Raw genomic sequence first — 22,691 nt, 5'->3', positions numbered from 1 at the left:
AATTCTCTGTGCTATACAGTATATCCTTGCTTCTTATCTATTTTATATACAGTAGCTGTACCTGTTAATCTCATACCCCTAATTTGCCCCTCCCCCCCTTCCCTCTCCCCTTTGGTAACCACAAGTTCATTTTCTCTATCTGTAAGTCTGCTCCTGTTTTGCAAATACATTCATTCATATTATTTTTTAGATTCTACATGTAAGTGATAACATACAGTATTTGTCTTTCTCTTACTTATTTTACTAAGCATAATATTCTCTACATCATAACAGAAAAAAATTAAGTTGCAGAATAATTACACACATGTGCACACACATACACACTTTGTAAAATCTGTACATTAAATTGATCATTTCATTACCTCTTAGAAAAGGGATTGTGTCAACAGTCCCCTTATACACTTTTATATTATATTCTGATTTTATAACAAGTAAATACTGCCTTTAATTTTAAAAAGATCTTTCTACTCTTTTGGGGGGGTGGGGGTGGGGAGTGAATGTTTCTTGGCCTCCAGTTCCTTTCTACAACAATCCTTTCCCCCAGGGTCTTTCCTGAACTCTCTCATTCTCATCATAGGAACTAGAGCTGGAGCCAGGAGGTCTAGCTCAAGGCCATACAACTGGTGGCAGTTTTCCCTCTACAATCATTGAATCAAGATGCTGACTTCTCACCTACTTCCTGGTTCTTGGCATGGACTGCCTCTAGAGAAACACTTGCCTAAGAAATGTCAAGTTAGTGTTACTCTAAACGGTGGTCATGCCAAAACCATCTAAACTGTGCCCTTTCAGTCTGTGGTTTTCCGAGAAGTATAAGTAACCCCGGGCTACATGATCTTGTTCCACTGAGAGCCTTGACATTTGGTGTGTAGAATTAAATAGAATTTTTAACAGTTTCTTTACTAATGGTGCTGGTTTGAAAAATGCATGTGCAGTAAAACTCTTTGTTTTGAAATCTGGGAACACCTGAGGAAGTGTCGAGTCCAAACACGGTGAGGTTTGCATTACTGGAATCGTCAGTTGAGTGGTAGGATGGCTGAGGGCCAGAGAAGTTGCCAGGAGAGGGCAGTGTGGCAGAAAGACCAGTGGTCTGTGTCCCTGGACTGAATTCTAGAACAGATGTCAGCACCATTGTGTATTGTCACCTTTAGGAGGTCACATCACTCTGGGCACCGGGTCACTCATCTCTAAGGAGACACATTATCATTGAGGGAAACCTCCAGGATTCCTAATTGGCTTCTATTGTCAAAGAGTCAGCATGGGGTATGACAATCATCCAAGGGCAACCCTGCTCACTCTGCAGAGCTCCCCAACATGACACGGCCTCATAGCTGCCCAAGTCAGAGCCTGGGGTAAGTAGGGGTGGATCTTGAAGAGCCTGAGGGTCATTCAGTCATCAAGCCCCATTAATTCCACCCCCCCAAACCATTTTTTTCCAGCTTTATTGAGATATAATTGACATATGATACTGTGTAAGTTTAAGGTGTACAACGTGATAATGTGATACAAGTATATGTGGCAGAAGCATTGCCACAATAAGGCTGGTTAACACATCCATCACCTCACAAAATTACAGTCGTGTGTGTGCATGTGTGTGTGTTGAGAACTTCTAAGATATACTCTGTTAGCAACTTTCCAGTACATGATACAGTACTGTTAACTACAGTCACCAAAGCCATTTACCATCCTTCATCCTCATCGGCACCATCTTCATCCAAGTCCCCGTCACCTCTCACCAGTAGAGGTTCCTGAACCATCTCCCTTCTTTCACTCTTACTTCCTTTCAATCCATTTTCTACACATTGGCCAGAGGGACCAATTTAAAAACACAAATGTTATCATACCATTCACTTGTTCATAATCCCTTTTTTTTTTTTTTACTGTATAGCACAGGGAACTATATTCAATATCTTATAATTAACGGAAAAGAACTGAAAAAGAATACAGATATATATATGTATAACTGAATCACTTTGCTATACACCTGAAAACAACACAATATTGTAAATCAACTACACTTAAAAAAAAAAAAAAAGAGTCAGTATAGCTCCCAATTTCCCTCAGGATATTGTCTAAATGCCACGGCCTGACCTTCAAGGATCGTCAAGATCTGTCTCTTCCTGTCCCTCCAGGCAATCTACTGCTACTCTCATCCCTCCATCACTGAATTCCAGTCACTTCTGCCTTTCCACAGCTCAACTGAGTCAAGTTCTCTACTGTCTCAGGGACCTCCCTCCAGCTTTCTTTTCACCAGTTACACCCTCCTCTTCTTTACCTGCCAACTCTTACTCATCACTCAGGTCACAGATGGCACTTCCTCCAGGACACCTCCCTGACTTCATGATGAGATATGATCTCCTTGTTACATGCTCTCAAGGCATCTCACACACACATCTCTCTTAATTTCATATGCGCCCACACGACTACCTGCTTAATGACTCCCTTCCCACCTAGACTAAAAATCCCATGACTAGGCTTGAGTCTCTCTGATTCATTGTCGTATTTCCAGTGCTTAGCAGAGTGGTCCAGTGGCTACTCAATAAATATTTGTCGGGTAAACACTTGATTGCTAATGCAAACCAAAACCTTGACCACTAGACAAATACTTCAACGACACTTTTAGAAACTTTCATTATCAAGTCAAGGGCTTAAAAAGAAGGACCAAGTTTTAGGGCTCAGTGTACCTGGGACAGGTATACAATGTGTTGATGCTTAATGTAAGGAAGAATAAATGCTGAGTTACAGGCCTTTCAGAAGCTGTATGCTCAGAGGGAAATTAGATTTCCAGGCCTCGGATGACCTGTGAATTAGTTACAAGGCACACATTCCTCCTGCCCCATGGATACCCCTAAAATGGAAAATGGCACAGTTCCAGGTTCAGAGAAGCAGGACATGCAGTGTGTGTAGCAGACCAAAGCTCCCGGGCAGGGCCCTCAACAGGCTCTCTACTGGTTTCTGGGGTTTGGGAGAGGCCACCTTCTAACATGTATTACAATGGAGGAGGCACCAGATTATCACATTAAATCATATCAGAAGAGGAAATGTTGATCACAGAAGAGGGGTCCTGATCCAGAGGTGAGCTTTAAAACCCAGGGCTGCATTTCAGTCACCAGACCTTAATGACCCAGTTGTGCGTACCTGGTTTAAAACCAAACACAGAGAGCAAGCCATGAGGGACGAGGGAAGGGAAAACTAAAAAATAATGGACTCTCTAAAGTCTAGGAGAAGGACACTTTTACTTGGCTTGAGCAGTTGTGTTTAAGGTTTCCATTAGATAGTTACTTCAACTATAAAAATAGTTGATAATAAATATTTGTTGATCACCTACTATGCACCAATCATTGTGCTATCAAGGAATTTATAAGAAGAAACAAAAATCAACCCCCAAATATGTAAAATGGCAGCTACGATATGTATTTGGGTGTCAATTTTTATTTCTCTTTCCAAATTCCTTGAGAGCACAGTAATTGATGTATAATAGGTGCTCAACAAATATTTATTTGTGATACATACTTGAAAGACAAAATACATGGGCAATGAGAATTTAAAGAGGTTTGACCTAGCCAGAAAATACAGGGATAGGTTCTCTGAGGGAGTGATGCTTCAGGTGACCCAGGAAAGGAGAATAAGAAAGAACTAGGAGAAAAGGAGAAGAAAGGGCATTCCATCCACAGGTCAGCAAGCACACAGGCCCTGCAGCAGAAGGGAGCCGAGTGGGTCAGAGGGACTGAATGAAGGCCCCTGAATCCGGAGTGGAGAGACTGGGTAAGCCGGGTGAAAAGAGGCTGGCGGGCAGCCAGGACGGGACCCTCGCAGGTCACGTGAAGTTTTGCCTTCATCCTAAGAGCAATGAGAAGAAATTAAGAGGATTTTAAGAAGGTGAGCACCTCAGTCTGACCTGAAATGTGGAAAGATCATTCTGGCTGCAGTGAAATTTAAAGACTTCTACTTCTGACATTGTGGTAGACACAGTGCCCTAGAAAACCTCTCAATAAAAATGACTCCCAGGGCTTCCCTGGTGGCACAGTGGTTAAGAATCCACCTGCCAATGCAGGGGACACAGGTTTGAGCCCTGGTCCGGGAAGATCCCACATGCCGTGGAGCAACTAAGTCCACGCACACGACTACTGAGCCTGCGCTCTAGAGCCCGCGAGCCACAACTACTGGGGCCTGCAAGCCACAACTCCTGAAGCCCGCATGCCACAACTACTGAAGTTAACTGGTTGGGGAAGAGAAAGAATGAGATCAATCCTGGGGCCTGCATATTGGTGACCCTTGCAGTAAGCTGATACCCCAAATTGTTATACCTTCCTATAAAGGAAGGTGAGAAATAAATCTACTGCATGAAAGAAAACTTGGTGCTGGGTGAAGAAGGAAAACACATCTCCACTGAGATTTCTTAACCACAAGCCAGTCCTCACCTGGATTTTGTTTGTTTGTGATCTTGTTTGTTTTTGTTTTCTCCAAATTCATGTGCCTCACTTGGATTGACAAAGAGAAATTTTAACTTAAAGAGGTCTCTGGTTGTTAGTGACCCCCAGGTGAACAATGGAAGGAAATTCTGATTTTCTCTGGAAGAAAATAAAAAACTTTAATTCAAGACTAAAAATACACAAGAACTGATAAAGTTGAAAGGGAAATAAGCTTTAAAAAATAATAATAACAACAAAATGCACAAGGACTCAAGGTCACCCAAAACAGAAACAGCAGAATCAGCCTCACAAAGAATCCCCCTATTGGAGTTATCCAGCAAAGAATATAAAATCTCATATTTAATGTGCTTCAAAATATAGAAAGGATGTTTGAAAATACGATCAAGAAACAAAAAAAAGTTAAAAAGTTATATTTGAATAAGAACTCAATAGAATTTCTGAAAATGAATAATATAATGATTAAAATAAAAAATCTCATTCAATGAATCAAACAGCATATTAGATGCAGTTAAGAGGGAAATTGGTAAGCTGGAAAATAGGTTGAAAGAAATTAGCCAGAATGAACCCCAAAAAACAAAAGATAGAAAATATGAGAGTTTATGAGACATGGAGAATATGAGGTCTAACATACACTAACTGACATTTCAGAGAGATCATAGAATATAAGGGGAAAATGCAAAAATTAAAAAGAATGATGAATGAGAAATTTTATAGAATTGGTATTGCAAATACCAAACTCCAGATCCAGGAAAACTAACTTCTAGCTATATAAACAAACTCATTCTTAAGTACAACATAGAGAAATGCAGAATACCAAAGACAAAGAGATGATCTTAAAGGCTGCCAGGGAGAAAAAAACAGAATGCCTATAAAGGAACAACAGTAAGACTGACAGCTAACCTTAACAGCTGATCACAATGAACAAAAGAGCTAGAACTCTATATCCAGGGAAACTCCATTCCAAGTTTCAGAATAAAATCAGAGAGACTTTAGCAACTCTACCAGTAAATTTCCTGCCATTAATAATAAACGATTTACTTCAAGGAGAAGAAAAACAAATATGGATGGTCAAAGATGACAGGAGAAATGATACCTTTTTTTTCACTGTGATAAAAAAAATAACATGAAATTTACCACTTTAACCACTTTTAAGTTTACAGTATAGTAGTGTTGATGAACTTTTTTTTTTTTTTTAATTTTATTTATTTATTTATTTATTTTTGGCTGCGTTGGGTCTTCGTTGCTGCACTGGGGCTTTCTCTAGTTGCAGCGAGCGGGGGCCACTCTTCATCGTGGTGCACGGGCCTCTCACTGTCGCAGCCTCTCTTGTTGCGGAGCACAGGCTCTAGACGCGCAGGCTCAGTAGTTGTGGCTCACGGGCCCAGTTGCTCTGCGGCATGTGGGATCTTCCCAGACCAGGGCTCGAACCCGTGTCCCCTGCATTGGCAGGCAGATTCTCAACCACTGCGCCACCAGGGAAGCCCCCGTTGATGAACTTTTATTGGTAAAATCATATAAACAAGTACCAACTGCTTAAAACAATAATAATGTCTAATTTGTGGAATTATCAAAAAAGGCAAAACTGACATACTACACAATTATAGTATAATATTTAAGAAGGAAGTGGAAGTATCTTCTAAAATCCTTTATTTTTCAGAAGGACTGTAAAGATACTAAGATTTTATTAAGTTAAATATGTATGATAGAATACCTAAGTAGCCACTAATAGAACTGCATATAAAATGTAACTTTCAAACTATTAAAGGCGAAAAGAGAGTGAAAAAACTGAAGACAATCCAAAAAAAAGAAGGAAAAAGAGAACAGAAAATCAGAGTGTTGGCGAAGATGCACATCTAAGATGATATAAATAAGTTCAAAACATCAGTGATCACAATAAAATGTAATACTGCTTCACGATGAACTTTATTATCAAATTAGTGATAGAAAAGAACTATCTTAAATTGATAAAAGATACCTAAAATATTTTTTAAATCTAATACATAATATATATCACCATTTTTATTCAACATTGGTCTAGAATCCTAGCCAATGCAATAAGACAGGGAGAAAAAGGATTCAAATTAGAAAGAGGGAAACAAAGCTTTCCATATTTACAGGTGTTATAATTGTCTACTTAGGAAATTCGTGAGACTCCATAGCAAAACAGATTCTAAGAAGACAAGGATGGAAGCAGCAAGACCACTGGAGAAAGCTAACACAGTGATCCAGGTGTGAGGTGATGAGAACTGTGAACAGGAAGTTGGTAGTGAAGATGGAAAGATGTGGATGAATTTGAGAGACATTTAAGAGGGGACTTGACCGTGGATTACGTGGGAAAAACACAAAAAATGAGGTGTCAAAAAATCCTATTTGTCTGCCCCATGCAACATGCTGGGTTGTACGTCAGTGAGATGAGGGGACATCATGAGTTTGGTTCTGGTTATGCTAACTTTGAATTGCCTCGGAGATACGAAAGATATCAAGTAAACTGGACACACAGATTTGGAACTTGTTGAAGAGGTCAAGCTGGATTTCTGGGTTATCTGCATAGAAGCAGTAACTGAAGAGATGGGTTTGAATTTGGTCACCTAGGTGGAGGGAGTTGAGTGAAAGGAGGATTGGTTTAAACTGAGCATTTAGGACCTCCAAAGGGTGTGAGAAGTATGAGGAATACTAAAAGAGTTCTGTGCTACAGAGGCCAAGGGGAGAAAGTGTTTTGAGGAAGCGGAGAGGTTAGCAATGTAAAATGCTGTGGCTCGTGCTATCTGGGATATTCTTAACTGTTGACATAATAATGTTATCATCTGTGGCTTGTTCACAAAATATGTTTGATCATAGACAAGCTCTTCATTTTTATCACCCCTATGGTACCCAAGACGAGTAGGCCTGCCCTCCCTCCAGAATGCCCATCTGATAGGAAATCAGGAAATAATAATTAAGGATATTATTTATCCCAGCAAACTGATTTGGAAAAACATTCTTCTGTGGAAAAGTTCACCTGTACACAGATACACACATCTGCATAGTGCACTCTGATGATCAAATCAAGTGAAGTTGACACTATCTGCTACTTCAGGTAATATGGGTCTTTAGACCCATACATTAACAGATCACTGAGAAGTGACTATATATTTTAAAAAACTTGTCCAAAACTGCAGCCAACAATTCATGGTCGCTAAAACATATATGGCATTAAAAAGTAATAAACGGGGGGCTTCCCTGGTGGCGCAGTGGTTGAGAGTCCGCCTGCCGATGCAGGGGACATGGGTTCGTGCCCCGGTCCGGGAAGATCCCACATGCCACAGAGCGGCTGGGCCCATGAGCCATGGCCGCTAAGCCTGCGCGTCCGGAGCATGTGCTCTGCAACAGGAGAGGCCACAACAGTGAGAGGCCCGCGTACCGCAAAAAAAAAAAAAAGTAATAAACGTTATGACCGTAAAACAATAATGCCTAGCAGAGATGAGATACTGCAAAAAACAAATCAACCAACCAACAAACCGAAAAACCTAAAGGGATTGCTCAGTGAAATAAGGTAGCACAGGCTGTGTCTGTCCCCCAACCCAATTAAAGATGGGCGGTTTATGTCTTTGAATCTTACAGGAGGCAACCAAAGAGGCTTGTGGGAGGTTATGAAACACATGCTTTTCAATTTTAAATATGGAATTACTATAATCTAAAACACAAACGCTTTGTAGGACAACATGCACTCTGTCTGTATTCTTGAGTCCTTTACTCCTATCCAGGATTGTGTAATTAACTCAGGGATTAACAATCTGTCACTTCCTACTGAGCTGCCCATTTCAGGTACCACTGGTCAGTCACAGCTCCCTGTGCACTTACCTCCGCCCCCAATCCACCCATGTGGCACATGACACAAGCCCTCTTCACCATCAAGTGTCAGCATGCTACGTCACATGAAAGCATCTTCAACTACATGCCTCCCGAGGACTCTGTAATACACTTAGGATGATCTTTGCATGGTAGGCTCTGCCTATCTCACCCAGTTTATCTTCCTCCTAATCTCCCCTGTGCTCTCTATACTTCAGCCACGATAACTTTCTGAAAAAAACTCTTTCAAGCTCTTTCTTATTCAAGATCACTTGCTCAGACTTTCCCTCCCTGAAGGACTCTTCCTTCAATCCCTGCATGGCTGGATCATTGCCATCCCTCACATCTCAGTTTAAACGTCACTTCAGGGAATTCCCTGGTGGTACAGTCGTTAAGAATCCGCCTGCCAATGCAGGGAACACGAGTTTGAGCCTGGTCCGGGAAGATCCCACATGCCGCAGAGCACCTAAGCCCGTGAGCCACAACTACTGAGCCCGCGTGCCACAACTGCTGAGGCCTGCGCACCTAGAGCCTGTGCTCCACAACAAGAGAAGCCACCGCAATGAGAAGCCTGCTCACCACTACGAAGAGTAGCCCCCGCTCACCGCAACTAGAGAAAGCCCGCGTGCAGCAACAAAGACCCAATGCAGCCAAAAATAAAAAACAAATTAATTAATTAAACGTCACTTCATCAGAATCCTCACAATAACACTGTGAAGTAATCCCAACTTTAGACAAGGAAACTGGGGCACAGAGGTTAGGTCACTTGCCCACAATTATACAGGTAGTTACTGGGATTATTCACTGCTGTACTGGACCACCTATCTCAACTACTTGCTTAATTCCCGTACAGGCATTTATCATGGTTTGCAACGACTTGGTGTATTTGTTTATTTTATTTTTTTCCCCCACAGTATTATATAAGGGAAGCATGAGGGCAGGGCTACATCTGCCTTTTTCACTGCAGTATCCTAGCATAGAACTTCCAAATAGTAAGACTCAAAAATGTTTACTGAACGAATGAATGAACAAACGAATTGAACTGAACTCATATGTCTTTGCAACTGACTACATTAGGAGAGTAGATCTGAGATACAGAGGAGCTAGTTTGGAGATTTGAAGGACAGTGACCGTATGTGCCCCATAACTAAGTCCTTTTTAATTTTCCATCCACCCCGAAGACACAATAAGAAACAAGCCCAACAACTGAGTAATATATTATTAATACTTCCTAATAAGGAAACAAATTCTACTTCAGGGTGATGCCTGCCTCAAGTGCATCTGAAGTGGATCACAAAATACATCTAGTCATCCTGATTCAGTTCAGCATCCCTGACAGTTAGGTTAGCTTGGTGAATTTCACCCGTCTGGCAAACTAGACCCTTTATTATCCTGCATGTCCATATTAAGTTACAGGGGATTTGCAAACACATATCCTAAATCTACATATTTATTCAGTAAATTGATCTCCCACCCAAGTCATTCTCTGAGGAACTGTCAGCCTAGGCATTTGACAGAAAGTTATTTTTGTGCAAAGGCAAAGATTCTACCAGCAAGCTAGCCCCAGACTTCTAACAAGGAGTTAACAAGGAGAGGAAATCGGCTACTGCTTCAACCTGAAAGAATGAATATCTGTGTCCTCGTTGGCTTTTCCCGTAACCATCTATAGCATCTTGTTCTGCAAAATTAAGCCATTTAAAGGTACAATGGAAGCAAACAAGACCAGCATTTTACACTTTGCTGTAAGCAGAGTATGAGATTGGTAAGAAATAGGAAACAACTGGCTCAGCTTCTGAGGGATGGTGGGGGGAAGCCAGTCTTGGATTATACCCTGGCAAAGAACAATCCACGATGTAAGTAATTCACGCGCAGATGATGGGAAATCAATCATCAAAGCCTGATCCCTCTGCCCCCGATGGCCTCCTGTTTGGATACTAGGAAAGATGCTAAACTCTCGGAAAGGGTCGGCTGATTCACCAAAGATCTCCTAATTGTGAAATATCTTGTTCCTGATCAGTTTTCAGTTCCCAGGACCTCACTGTAACAGTGAATACTGCTGACATTCCCTCTCGGAAATGCTCCGTTTCCTGGGTCCTGTAATGCCAATCCTTCCTGCTTCCTCCCCTATATCGCCAATCCTCCTTCCCTGGGACTCTCCCCTCATCCATCCCTCCAACATGCGCATCTCCTGCATTCCATTCTGAGTTTTATAGCACTGCCCACCTTGTGCTACAGCTTCAAACACATCCTCTTTCTACCAAAGGAGATCAATTTCTACCAAAACCATATCTCCATTCTCCACTCCCCTGAACTCCAAATCTGTATCTAACCGCCTGCTGTGCATTTCCATCTGGCTACGCCAGTAAACACCTCCAGCATCACATGTCCCAAACACATCGTCTTCCCCCCAAAACCTGCTCCTCCCCTCACTCATCATGCTGATGAGCAATACCTGATAAAAGTGGACCACAAAGTTCAGGGTCAGATCAGCCAATTGGCCCCCTCCATCAGTTCCACTCCCACATTCAATTAGTTTGGGCAATCCTGCCATCTATAAACCCTCATCTTCTTACTTTCCTTCTTCTCCAGCCCCACCGTGACTACCTGAGTTCAAGTCCTCCTGCCTGGATTACTGCAATAGCTTCGTTATTGATCTCCTGCCTCCCCTCCTCTGTCTACCACATACTAACCTTACTTCTGCACTAATCATTCTAAAACATGAATCTAATCATGTTAATCCCCTGCTTTAGAACTTCAATGGCTCCCCACTGCCAAAAGCAGGGGTTTCCAAAACTGCTCCTATGAGGAAAAAAAAAAAATTTAAGTATGAGTCTCAACAGATGCTTATTTATATATAAATTATATCCATGTACTATTCTAAGTCAAATGTTTATAAAGTTTAGTTTCTTCATCTTAGGACAAAATGAAGAAATTTTAATATTTTTGTCTGATCCCAGTAGATTAGTTTGTACCTCTGCTGGGGTATTCACTCTGTGCTCTAAGGATGGAGGGTAGCATCTATGCCAATATCCCCCAGCATAGAGGATGACGTCAAACTCCTTGGTCTGGCATTCAAGGTGTTTCACAATCTGGCTCCAAATCCCCTCTTCAAACACCTCCTCACTCCTCCACCACCACAGCTGCACCCACTAGCGACTGTTCCATAAAAGTGCCATTCATGGGCAAGCACAAGATAGCACAAAGAGCTGAGACTTTGATGTCAGATCCCTCCCTGCCAACACCTAACTGTGTGACCTAAAGTCACTTTCTGCACCTCTCTGGGTCTCAATTTCCCCTTCTGTAAAGTGAACATAAAATGAATATAATAATACCTATACTTTGCAGGGTTGTCGTGAGTATTAAGTGAGGTAGAGCAAAAAGTGATACAGGGCCATGCAAAGAGGAGAGGCTTTTATAAATGGTACCTCAGAGTAAGTTCTATATCATATGTTGTCCCCTCTACTTGGAATTCCTGATTCTCTTTTCTTCCATGGCCAGGCTTCTTAAATACCTTCCAATGTCTAGTTTAAAAGATCACCTCCTCCGAGAAGAATGACTCATCCTCCCGAGGTGGAGTCTGTCATTCAAACCTGTCTGCCCCCGGGAACCATTTGTAAGCCTCCACTGAATCATATCACTGATCATTGCTTATCCCAGGCATGCTGGCATTTGACTGCTGGCATGCGTGTCTTTCTTGCTCACTAAACTGCCACTGCTTGAGGAAGTCTGACATCAATTTCAGAGTTCCCAGCACTTAACAAAGTCCCTAGCACATAACAGGTGCTCAATAACAGTTTATCAATATTTCCATATGCAAAGGGGAAAGAGGACTGTTTAAAAGTGCACATATATGCACAATTTCATGTTATAATAAGGATGACTTACTTAATGATCTACAAAACGCTTTCACATATGCTTGTAAGAAACAGGTTGTTACCTCCCCCTCTGCCCTGTAGCAACTCATAAAATAGATAATAACTTAGAGAAAAGTAACTATTTGACTATATCCCTTTGATGAGTTTTCTCTTCCATCCTGATCTGATGCCAAGTTAATGTTATCATAAAATAATTCCATTAAGTGCAATTGTGCCGTTTACTGAGCCATTACTGTCATCAAAAAGTGAAATTACATTCAAAGCCTAAAACAGAGGTTTATACAGGAATAAATGTCATTAACATGGCAAACAAATTACATGCAGGAGAAACAGAAATAGCAATATGACCAGAATTCCAACCCATCCTCAGCATAAACAGATGATCACGTTTTAATATTTATTCATACATGAACGGTGAAAACAAATCACACTGGCAAGTCCCTTCGAGTTAAATTCATATTTTTTCAAAAAGGCGGAGGCTTATGTATCCTCTGTGACTGCAGGCTACACTGGGCATGCCTGAGCTTTATGCAGACAACCTTGCTGCCTAAAATATTCATGACCTGCAGGATAAACTAGTATATAATATTTACATAAGAAGAAATTGAACTGGTGGAAAGATGAGGTGGAGGCCAGGGGAGGGAGGGCGGGATGGGTAGAATAAAGCCAGACGCAAAATAAAAAGGCAAAAGCGAGCATCAGAGAGCACCAAATCATCTGATGTGAAGGCAATTAGAGAAAGGGCAATGATGTCTGGCCCTGGGTGACCAGAGCCAGATTGGGCCTGTCTGCTGGAGGTGAGAACCGTGGTCCTTTGAGCCTGTGTTAATGGAGTGGCAGTCCCAGTGCAGGCAAATGACACTGTGCATGCCATGGCCAGCCTGCCCAGGTCCCAGGTGAGGGCTGGGGAGCAGAAGGACTCCTGGAGATGCTGCTGCTTCTATTAGGATACTGAGTGCCTTCCTCTTTCCCTGACCAGTGACTTGTTTCCAAGGGGTGTGAGCTCACCTGGACCGGCCCCATGTCAGCTTTTCTTTGTTCATTTCTTGGGAGGATATGAGGACAAAGTCACTGCTGCCAGGACAGCCTCACCATGCTGGCGAGGATGCCCTTCCTGGCAACTCCTGCTCCAAGTCATCATGCTCTTCACTGAAGTCCTACTGTGCTTAGGGATGGATGGCAGCACCTATACCCACACAGCCTCGCGCCTCTCAGCAGCCCCAGCAGCGCCCAGCAAGTTGACCCTTCCAGCTGGAGTTGCTTCCTCTCAGGACAGCCCCTCCTCTCAGCCAGCCAGGCTTCCCACCTGCACAGCCTGGAAAAAGTGCCAGTTCTCAAATCTGCTTGATCAGGTGAGGTAGAATGCGAAGCTTGCTCTACTGAGTCTTAGCTGTGTGACCTTTGAGCTTGAATTGAAGCCTCAACCTCCTCATTTGTGAAAGGGGGATAGAAATGCTGTCCCACTGCTTACTGAAGGAGTGCCTACTGTGTGCTGGGTGCTGTCCTCAGCGCTTGGAATGCAGCACGAAACAGTCAAAGACTCCTGTCCTCGTGGACCTGACATTCTAGCAGGAAGAGCGCTAAAATGTCATAACTTATTATTGTATGTTAACATGGGGAGGAAGAATGACAGAAAGCAGAGTGAACGGGAGGGCAATCAGAAGGGCCAGGGGCCAGGTGACAGGCCCAGGCTGCTCTCTGGGAAAGGCTGGATGCTGTCTTATGCCCCCTTCCAGCCCCTCCTCCCCCACTCACGCACACAGGCACCCACCACACCCTGGTCGGCTTGTTCCTCACCACATACAGGGAGGGGGAGACCAGCCCCTTAGGGTCTTTTGAAACAGGAAGACAAATGTGTGATCAGGAGCATGACTCCTGTGCTGGGCTCTTGGGCCCACTTCAGTCTGTCTGTCTCAAATCTAGGTATTTTTGCTTCCATTTTATTTTATTTTTAAGAAAACAAAACAAAAATCTGCACCAATTTACCTGGTTTCGTACGAAAACTTTTTTTTTTAACTTTTTACATTTTTTGGTGTCCGTTTGTATTGAATAATTGGCTACATTTGTAAAATGTAATTTCTAACGTAAAAACATAATTCTTTTCTTCTCAAGAGTTTTTCTTAAGAGGAGAGAAAGATATTTTTTCAGGAAAAACAAACTTTAAAATAAAAGAAGAGGAGAATAAAATCTACTTCTCCCCTTTCCCCAACCTCTGTCTACCCCTCTTTCCCAGGAACAAATCAAAAGGTGGATCGTCTTGCAAAGAACGTAAACTTTTAGTCCAGAACGATGTCTTTTTCTCAATGCAGTGAGCTGTGGATTCTCTAGTTTGACCCCTGCAGGTGGGAATGGGGGCACTGAGGCAACATGGAGAGGAGCTCGGGGGGAGCAGGGTCATGAATTTGTTTTCTTTAGTGAAAGAGAAACACAGTCAAGCATTTTGTATGCAGAATGTTGTGCAATATTTTGGAATGGAACACTGGTGTGTTTAGAGATTGAGTTTAAACACAAAACAAAAAGATTGATCGAATCTGTACAGTTTATATTGTTCCAGATTGTTTTAAGTCTGTATTAAAAGCATGATATATCATAACAAAAAAACAAACCAAAAGAAGAAGTGCCAGGGGCAGGGCTTGCCCCTGTACGTAAGGGAATGAGGAGAAGTTTGAATAAAGCTCTAAAAGAGGCGAGTGGGTGAGCAAGCAGTTGTCTGGGAAAGGGTGCAAAGGCCCTGCCCTGGGAACCTGAGCCACAGCAAGGAGGCCTGTGAGGCTGGCACACAGTGAGAGAGCAGTAGGAGGAGGTGAAGTCAGGAGACGAGGGTCTCCACCGCATTTATGTGAAGGCTGATGGAGATAATGAGGGAAATGCACTTAGCAGGACATCATAACCGTGGGCACTCGCTATGTGACAGGCACTGTGCCACATGCCTGATGTCCATTAGCTCAGTGAGTCTGCACAACCGCCCTGCAAGGGTTGTTCCGTACTTGCCTGTTTTACACACAAGGAAACTGAGCTTTGGGCAGATTATTTAATCTGCCCAAGGTCATAAACCTTCATACCTGGTAGTGATAGGATGCAAAGGCAGAATTCAAACCCAAGTAGCCTAGCTCCAGAGACAGTGCCTTTACCCCCTGAGCCGACTGACTCGCAAGCAAAAGATGTGGATGAGTGTGGCGAAGGAGAAGCGTGTGATGGCAGAGCAGCCCCAGGAGAGGGATAACATGGAGAAGGAGGGGGAAGCAAGAACTAAGCAGGTCTGGAACAAGAGCAGAAGGCATGAGGCCAAAGAAAAGACAGGCAGAGCAAGCAGGGAACAGAGGGAGAGCTGGGTACACAGCTGCTTGGCCACAGGGACCTGACCACACACACACAGGGGAAGTGGGAGCCACAGACAAAAGCAGGGCCCGTGCAGTGGGCCAGCAGCAGACCCAGGTGAATTCACGGAGCCATAACAATTCTCTACATTGAGGTCTTCTAAATGGTAAAGGTGTCCCATCCTCCTAAAAAATAGAGAGCGAGAAACGTTTTGTATAGCATGAACAGTAAGCCAGGCTGTGAGCAGGAATCAAGACACTAACACTTTCTCTTTCTAATCTGAGTTTTTGAAACAAGTACCCTTTCTGTCTCTCCTAGGTGAAAACATGATAACAGCTAACAGATTTATTTTGCTCACGGAATAAATATCAGACACTACATGGAAGCTCTGTACATGTAATCTCATTTCATCAACAAAACACTAAAAGCTGGTTTATCCTCATTCATGGGTGGGGAAACTGAGGCTCAGAGAGGTTAGGTCACTCATCAAGCCAGGTGCTGACAGGGACAGGAAGTGTCCAGTGTGAGCACTGACCGTCACTGAGCCAGCACTGCCCAGTACAGTGTGAACATAACCATGCCCCACACTATCCCCTATACGCGAGCCTACGGCAGCACCAAGATTTACAAAGAACACAGACAAGCAGGAGCAAACGCTCTTATTGCAGAACAGAGCTCTGGATCTTCTCTCATTCGGGAAGTCATCCTTACAGAAGCTCTGCAGTCTCATTACTATGTGCCTGGCCAGCAGGAAGGGCAGCTCTTCCTGGAGTGTCCACCACGTGGACCAGGGAAGCATGGACTACCACAGACTCTGAGTAATTCCACGGGCTCAGAAACCTTGGGGATCAGCTCAGCTGGTTGTCTGAGGTTCAGGATAAAGGGCACTGCAAGGGGGTTTATAAAGAAACTCAATGCCTAGAACATAATCACTTCGGCTCCTTCTGAATGTTCCTCACTATGCTCTATACCTCCCAGGGCCTCAGTTAATCTAGAAAAGCCCAGTGGATACTGGTCATATTTATAGCCACTCAGCATCTTTTGGACTCACTTCCTACAATTTAGAATTCCCCATATTTTGAAGCCTGCCTCCCTATGACAGAAGCTCAAACCTGCTCTGCCAGCTTCCATTGCAACTATGGCACAGGTATGTGCCCAGAGACACCTGTACAGACTTTGACTAAGGAGCTACTGACATAAGAAGAGGGGACAGGAAAATCATTTTCTTTGGCTATGTGACAAAATGAATGATTCTTACAAAAATTCCAATCCCGTACAAAATAAATGCACAGAAATCTCTTGAATTTCTACACACTAATGACGAAAAATCTGAAAGAGAAATTAAGGAAACACTCCCATTTACCACTGTAACAAAAAGAATAAAATACCTAGGAATAAACTGACCTAAGGAGACAAAAGGCCTGTATGCAGAAAATTATAAGACCCTGATGAAAGAAATTAAAGATGATACAAACAGATGGAGAGATATACCATGTTCTTGGATTGGAAGAATCAACATTGTGAAAATGACTATACTACCCAAAGCAATCTACAGATTCAATGCAATCCCTATCAAACAACCAATGGGGCTTCCCTGGTGGCGCAGTGGTTGAGAGTCCACCTGCCGATGCAGGGGACATGGCTTCGTGCCCCGGTCCGGGAAGATCCCACATGCCGCGGAGCGGCTAGGCCTGTGAGCCATGGCCGCTGAGCCTGCGCGTCCGGAGCCTGTGCTCTGCAACGGGAGAGGCCACAACAGTGAGAGGCCTGCGTACCACAAAAAAAAAACAACAACCACCAATAGCATTTTTCACAGAACTAGAACAAAAAATTTCACAATTTGTATGGAAACACAAAAGACCCTGAATAGCCAAAGCGATCTTGAAGAAGAAAAACGGAGCTGGAAGAATCAGGCTCCCTGGCTTCAAACTATACTACAAAGATACAGTAACCAAGACAGCACGGTACTGGCACAAAAACAGAAATATAGATCAATGGAACAGGATAGAAAGCCCAGAGATAAACCCACGCACATATGGTCACCTTATCTTTGATAAAGGAGGCAAGAGTATACCGTGGAGAAAAGACAGCCTCTTCAATAAGTGGTGCTGGGAAAACTGGACAGCTACATGGAAAAGAATGAAATTAGAACACTCCCTAACACCACACACAAAAATAAACTCAAAATGGATTAAAGACCTAAATGTAAGGCCAGACACTAGCAAACTCTTAGAGGAAAACATAGGCAGAACACTCTATGACATAAATCACAGCAAGATCCTTTTTGACCCACCTCCTAGAGAAAGGGAAATAAAAACAAAACTAAACAAATGGGACCTAATGAAACTTAAAAGCTTTTGCACAGCAAAGGAAACCATAAACAAGACGAAAAGACAACTCTCAGAATGGGAGAAAATATCTGTAAATGAGGCAACTGACAAAGGATTAATCTCCAAAATTTAAAAGCAGCTCATGCAGCTCAATATCAAAAAATCAAACAACCCAATCCAAAAACGGGCAGAAGACCTAAATAGACATTTCTCCAAAGAAGATATACAGATTGCCAACAAACACATGAAAGGATGTTCACCAACACTAATCATTAGAGAAATGCAAATCAAAACTACAATGAGGTATCACCTCACACAAGTGAGAATAGGCTTCATCAGAAAAATCTAGAAACAATAAATGTTGGAGAGGGTGTGGAGAAAAGGGAACCCTCTTGTACTGTTGGTGGGAATGTAAATTGATACAGCCACTATGGAGAGCAGTATGGAGGTTCCTTAAAACACTAAAAATAGAACTACCATATGACCCAGCAATCCCACTACTGGGCATAAACCCTGAGAAGACATAATTCAAAAAGAGTCATGTACCACAACGTTCACTGCAGCCCTATTTACAGTAGCCAGGACGTGGAAGCAACCTAAGTGTCCATCAACAGATGAATGGATAAAGAAGATGTGGCACAGATATACAATGGAATATTACTCAGCCATAAAAAGAAACAAAACTGAGTTATTTGTAGTGAGGTGGATGGACCTAGAGTCTGTCATACAGAGTGAAGTAAGTCAGAAAGAGGAAAACACATACCGTATGCTAACACATATATATGGAATCTAAAGAAAAAAAAATGGTTCTGAAGAACCTAGGGGCAGAGCAAGAATTAAGATGCAGACGTAGAGAATGGATTTGAGGACACAGGGATGGGGAAGGGTAAGCTGGGACGAAGTGAGACAGTGGCATGGACATATATACACTACCAAATGTAAAACAGATAGCTAGTGGGAAGCAGCTGCATAGCACAGGGACATCAGCTCGGTGCTCTGTGACCACCTAGAGGGGTGGGATAGGGAGAGTGGGATGGAGACGCAAGAGGGAGGGGATATGGGGATACATGTATAGGTATAGCTGATTCACTTGGTTATACAGCAGAAACTAGCACACCACTGTAAAGCAATCATACTCTAATAAAGATGTTAAAAAAAAAAGTTCCAATCCTTCTCAACAAGTTTTCTTCCTCTCTTACCCAAGTGTATCTTGCATATTGATACAGGAAAATCCCTAGCCCTTGTAAACGCTCATGTGCAGCACGCCCAAAGAAAAAATGGCAGGGAACAATTAATGGGAGCTGGATCAGCTGTAACTATGCACACCAGGAAAGACAAAGGAATAACAGGAAACGGAAACACAATACCAGACACAGTAAGCTCCCAAAGCAATAACTATATTACAATTTCCCACCAGCTGGCTTAGAAATCTCAAAGCGCTGAAACGCCTATCTTCCATTCCCAAGTAAAATTCCCTTCTAGTTTGGGGAGATACTACCATCACTTCCCAATGTCCCTGAGGCTCCACTGAAGAGAACCCATTGTGAAAGATTCTAGAATGAACAAGACCTACTACCTTCCCTCAGCATGAGGTCCTAGACACTCCTTGCAGGTCAGCCGATATTTCTGATCATGACAAAGGATTCAAGATTATGTCTGGATTACCTTCGAGACATCTCCTCTGACCAAATGGCTTCTCCTAGCCCCCAGAATGCACTTCATCCAACAAGCGTTCTTGAGTGTCAGTGATGTTCTATATATGCTATGCTGGGAGTACATAAGAGAATAACAGATTATCCCACTCCTTAAGAAGCCGAAACTCACTTAGAGTTCCAGCAGCACTGAATTTATACTGAATGAAGAGCTGGGGGCACTGCAAGATGACATGCCCTCAGGTAGAAAAGAAGAAAGCAGATGTACAAATGCTCTTTGTTCCAGTGGAGGAAAGAGACGAAGACTAAGAGAGGTAAGACAAGGAGGAAGGAAGGAAGGAAGGGAGGAAGGAAAGAAGTAAGGAATGGGGGGAGGGAGGGAAGAGAAATAAATTAAAAGGACAAACTGAGGCATAAGATACGATACATGGAAAAGATATGTTCTTGTAGATCTGAAGTTCTCTCTTGGAGATGGGATAAGATATCATTGCCTAATCTGGAATTACAACGTTTGAATCCTTGAACCTCTCCAAGAGTTCAACTCTTAGGAAGACCCATAATTGTCTCTTACTGGTTTTCAAATAATTCAAATATTCTTTCAAGTTCAAGAATACCCCTAAGACTTCACTACACAGTCTCTGCCTTGACTATGTGACAAAAGAGAGGAATCAAAACAGATATTTCACTTTTAGAATAGCCTAAGTGACATATGTTTTGTGACATGGTTCAAGACACTCATCTCTTTCTATTCATCAACTGAAATATCAAAGAATTCTCCTACAAAGGAGAATCTCAAATAATTACCCATTTCAGCTGCCTTTGAGTATGAAGCTTTCATAACTCATCCAATGTCTTGATCAGAATGATGATTTACAGACTTCTACTTTTTTTTTTTTTTTTGAGAAACCATCCCTTCAAGTAAACAAGTTCATACCATAAGTTGCTGACCTGACCCATGGCTCCAGAGGTGAACATGGGACCATAAGTACACAACCTGCATATTCATTCTCCTGGTCACAGTGTTTAAGACCTTAGTACATGACTCAAGATAGTTCTTGGCATAGGATTTTGGTCGAACAACAGGGAACCTAGCGTTGCTTAAGCTAGTAGAATATGAGTCTGAGTTTCCCAGTGGCTTCCCCATTGGAAAACTTGCCTCAGAAGGCAGCCAACAAAAGGAAAGCAGAGCCAAGATCTAGAGAGACAGAGACCATCCGAACGACACTAAGCATCTGGACCCAGCCGTACCGAAGGCCAAGTACCCCCAAGATTTTTCAATAATGCGAAATAAAATAAAGTCCTATTTCCCCGAGTCAGCTTGGGTTGCATGCTCTTCCTCTGCACCGATAAGAATCCAGACAATACATTTCCTGTATGCTTCTTCTTACTTCCCATCACACACAACCAACCTGGTCACACACACAACCAATTCCCTGCCTAACTCTGTCTTGTAGCCAGGAGACACATAAATTGTTATTTTGCAGGTTGCATTGGAATGACTCCACCTCTAAAGCCTTTTAAACGGGTAGCTAACCTCTGTGATGCTGACCATCGAATATCAAATCTCTTAGGTGCTCTAACATGTCAGCTCACTTTTTGGCCACCAGGATTTCACGGACAGGCGGATCAGCTGCAAATACCCGCTCATCTGTCATGTGCATCCTCCTAGAACCAAATAAATGTCAAATTCTCTGAGATCTGCTTCCCTGTCCCCATGGAATATAGATTCCTGGAAGGTTTTCACCATATCTCAAATCAAATGAAGAATGTTAGATGAAATGCAGAAGAGCCTCAAATCACAAATCATAGTCACTGGAGGAGACATAACTCTTCAACATATGAAGATTTCTTCTTTTTTTCCCCAAATGAACTTCGAACAATTATTACCTATTCATAACTCTCTAAATTGGATTTTTAAGCTGTTTTTGATCAGCAGCTGGTTACAATTTTGTAAAAGAGTTTCTCCAATGGCACAAATACTGCTGTACCCCAGAGGAATTGCAGAGCTAATCAATCACTTACGTAACTAGTACTCACTGTGAAAATAATGTCCTTGACCGAACAATGAACTTGAAAACATATTCCAAAGCTTTCAGCGTTCTTAAAATTGGCTCACATTGCTCTCCTCTGCTGGAGGTATCCAAGTAAGTCTTCAGCACCATCATCAATTTCCTGAATAAGGGATTACATTTTCAAAATACATCTCTTTTCAGCCCACAGCATGGAAATTAGTTTGTTTACTAAATTATAAGGCATTCAATCAAAGGTTAGAGGTGATGGTATAGCCAAGCTCACATAGTCATTTACACCATAAAAATAACTCTGCCTAAAAATATATGTTTAATACAGGGAGTGAGTATTTCCTGTCCATAAACAGCCAGCAAAGGAAAAAGTAGTGAGAAAAAAATCTTTTGACTCTGGGAAAACCAGTCACAGTGAGGATGTGAGGGGGGATGGTGGTGGTGATAATGTTCTTTTCAGCTTTTTCTTCCCACAGAAAATGTTCCTGTAATATCATGGAACTCCGTTGCCTGGAAACTTACCATGTTTCTTTATTACCAGCAGGGTGGACTTCGAACTACTTGGCCTGCTTTTCCAGGTCCCTTCACAAACAGGCCTCCACCAACTTTTCCAGCATCGTCTCTGATCTCTAACCCTCAGTTCTCTATACATAAGCTGTACTGAGCTACTTGTCATATGCACTTCCTTCTCTCTAGCCTTTGAATCCCAGTGTGTATCACAAGTAGCTGTTCAATAAATGATAGCTGACTGACTGACTAAATGAATGAACGAATGAGCAAACACTTCCACGTACTTCTGCCACCATAAAATATTCGTACCAACCTATGAGTTTGCATATTTTTATTTAATCCAAATGACACAGCCAGATTGGGTTTTGTCAAAAAAGGCAGAACTCACACAGGCTGGTGACAAAAAGAAACTACTCAAATTTTTGTGACCTAGGCATCCTGGCAGGGCAAGCAGGAAGTACACAGTTACTTACTTGTAAGCTAGGGTAGCACTGAAATGCTGTTGAATGTAAGCCTCCAGAACGGTGTTGAAATGCTGGAATTTCCGGTCAGCAATGAGTCCTATTATGTAGATCTTGAGGAAGAAGCAAGGAATCAGTGGGTTTTGTGGGCAGACCCAGGACAGGAAGCTGTATTCACATGGCATAACTGAAACCCTATCAAATTCTTTTGCCCAGGAATTAGGTCACTAATATAGCTTCAGTCCTTTTCATTAAGGTAGTACCTC

General features: G+C 42.5%; 1 protein-coding gene across 9 annotated transcripts in view; it reads right to left on the bottom strand.

The window, feature by feature from the left end:
• The window catches only part of DOCK2 (dedicator of cytokinesis 2), a 416,438-nt gene that overhangs the window by 315,070 nt on the left and 78,677 nt on the right, over nucleotides 1-22,691 (bottom strand). For all 9 annotated transcript variants that reach the window (XM_079918428.1, XM_079918432.1, XM_079918434.1 and 6 more), the window contains 2 exons: nucleotides 22,438-22,538; nucleotides 21,471-21,605 (listed from right to left, as the gene is read on the bottom strand). In XM_079918428.1, coding sequence (XP_079774554.1) covers nucleotides 21,471-21,605; nucleotides 22,438-22,538 — 236 coding nt within the window. The remainder of the gene's footprint in view (nucleotides 1-21,470; nucleotides 21,606-22,437; nucleotides 22,539-22,691) is intronic.

Source organism: Stenella coeruleoalba (genome assembly GCF_951394435.1).
Source record: "Stenella coeruleoalba genome assembly, chromosome: 3".
Lineage (NCBI taxonomy): Eukaryota > Metazoa > Chordata > Mammalia > Artiodactyla > Delphinidae > Stenella > Stenella coeruleoalba.
Note: the sequence above shows the minus strand (reverse complement) of the source record. Positions and strands in the feature narration are given on the sequence as shown.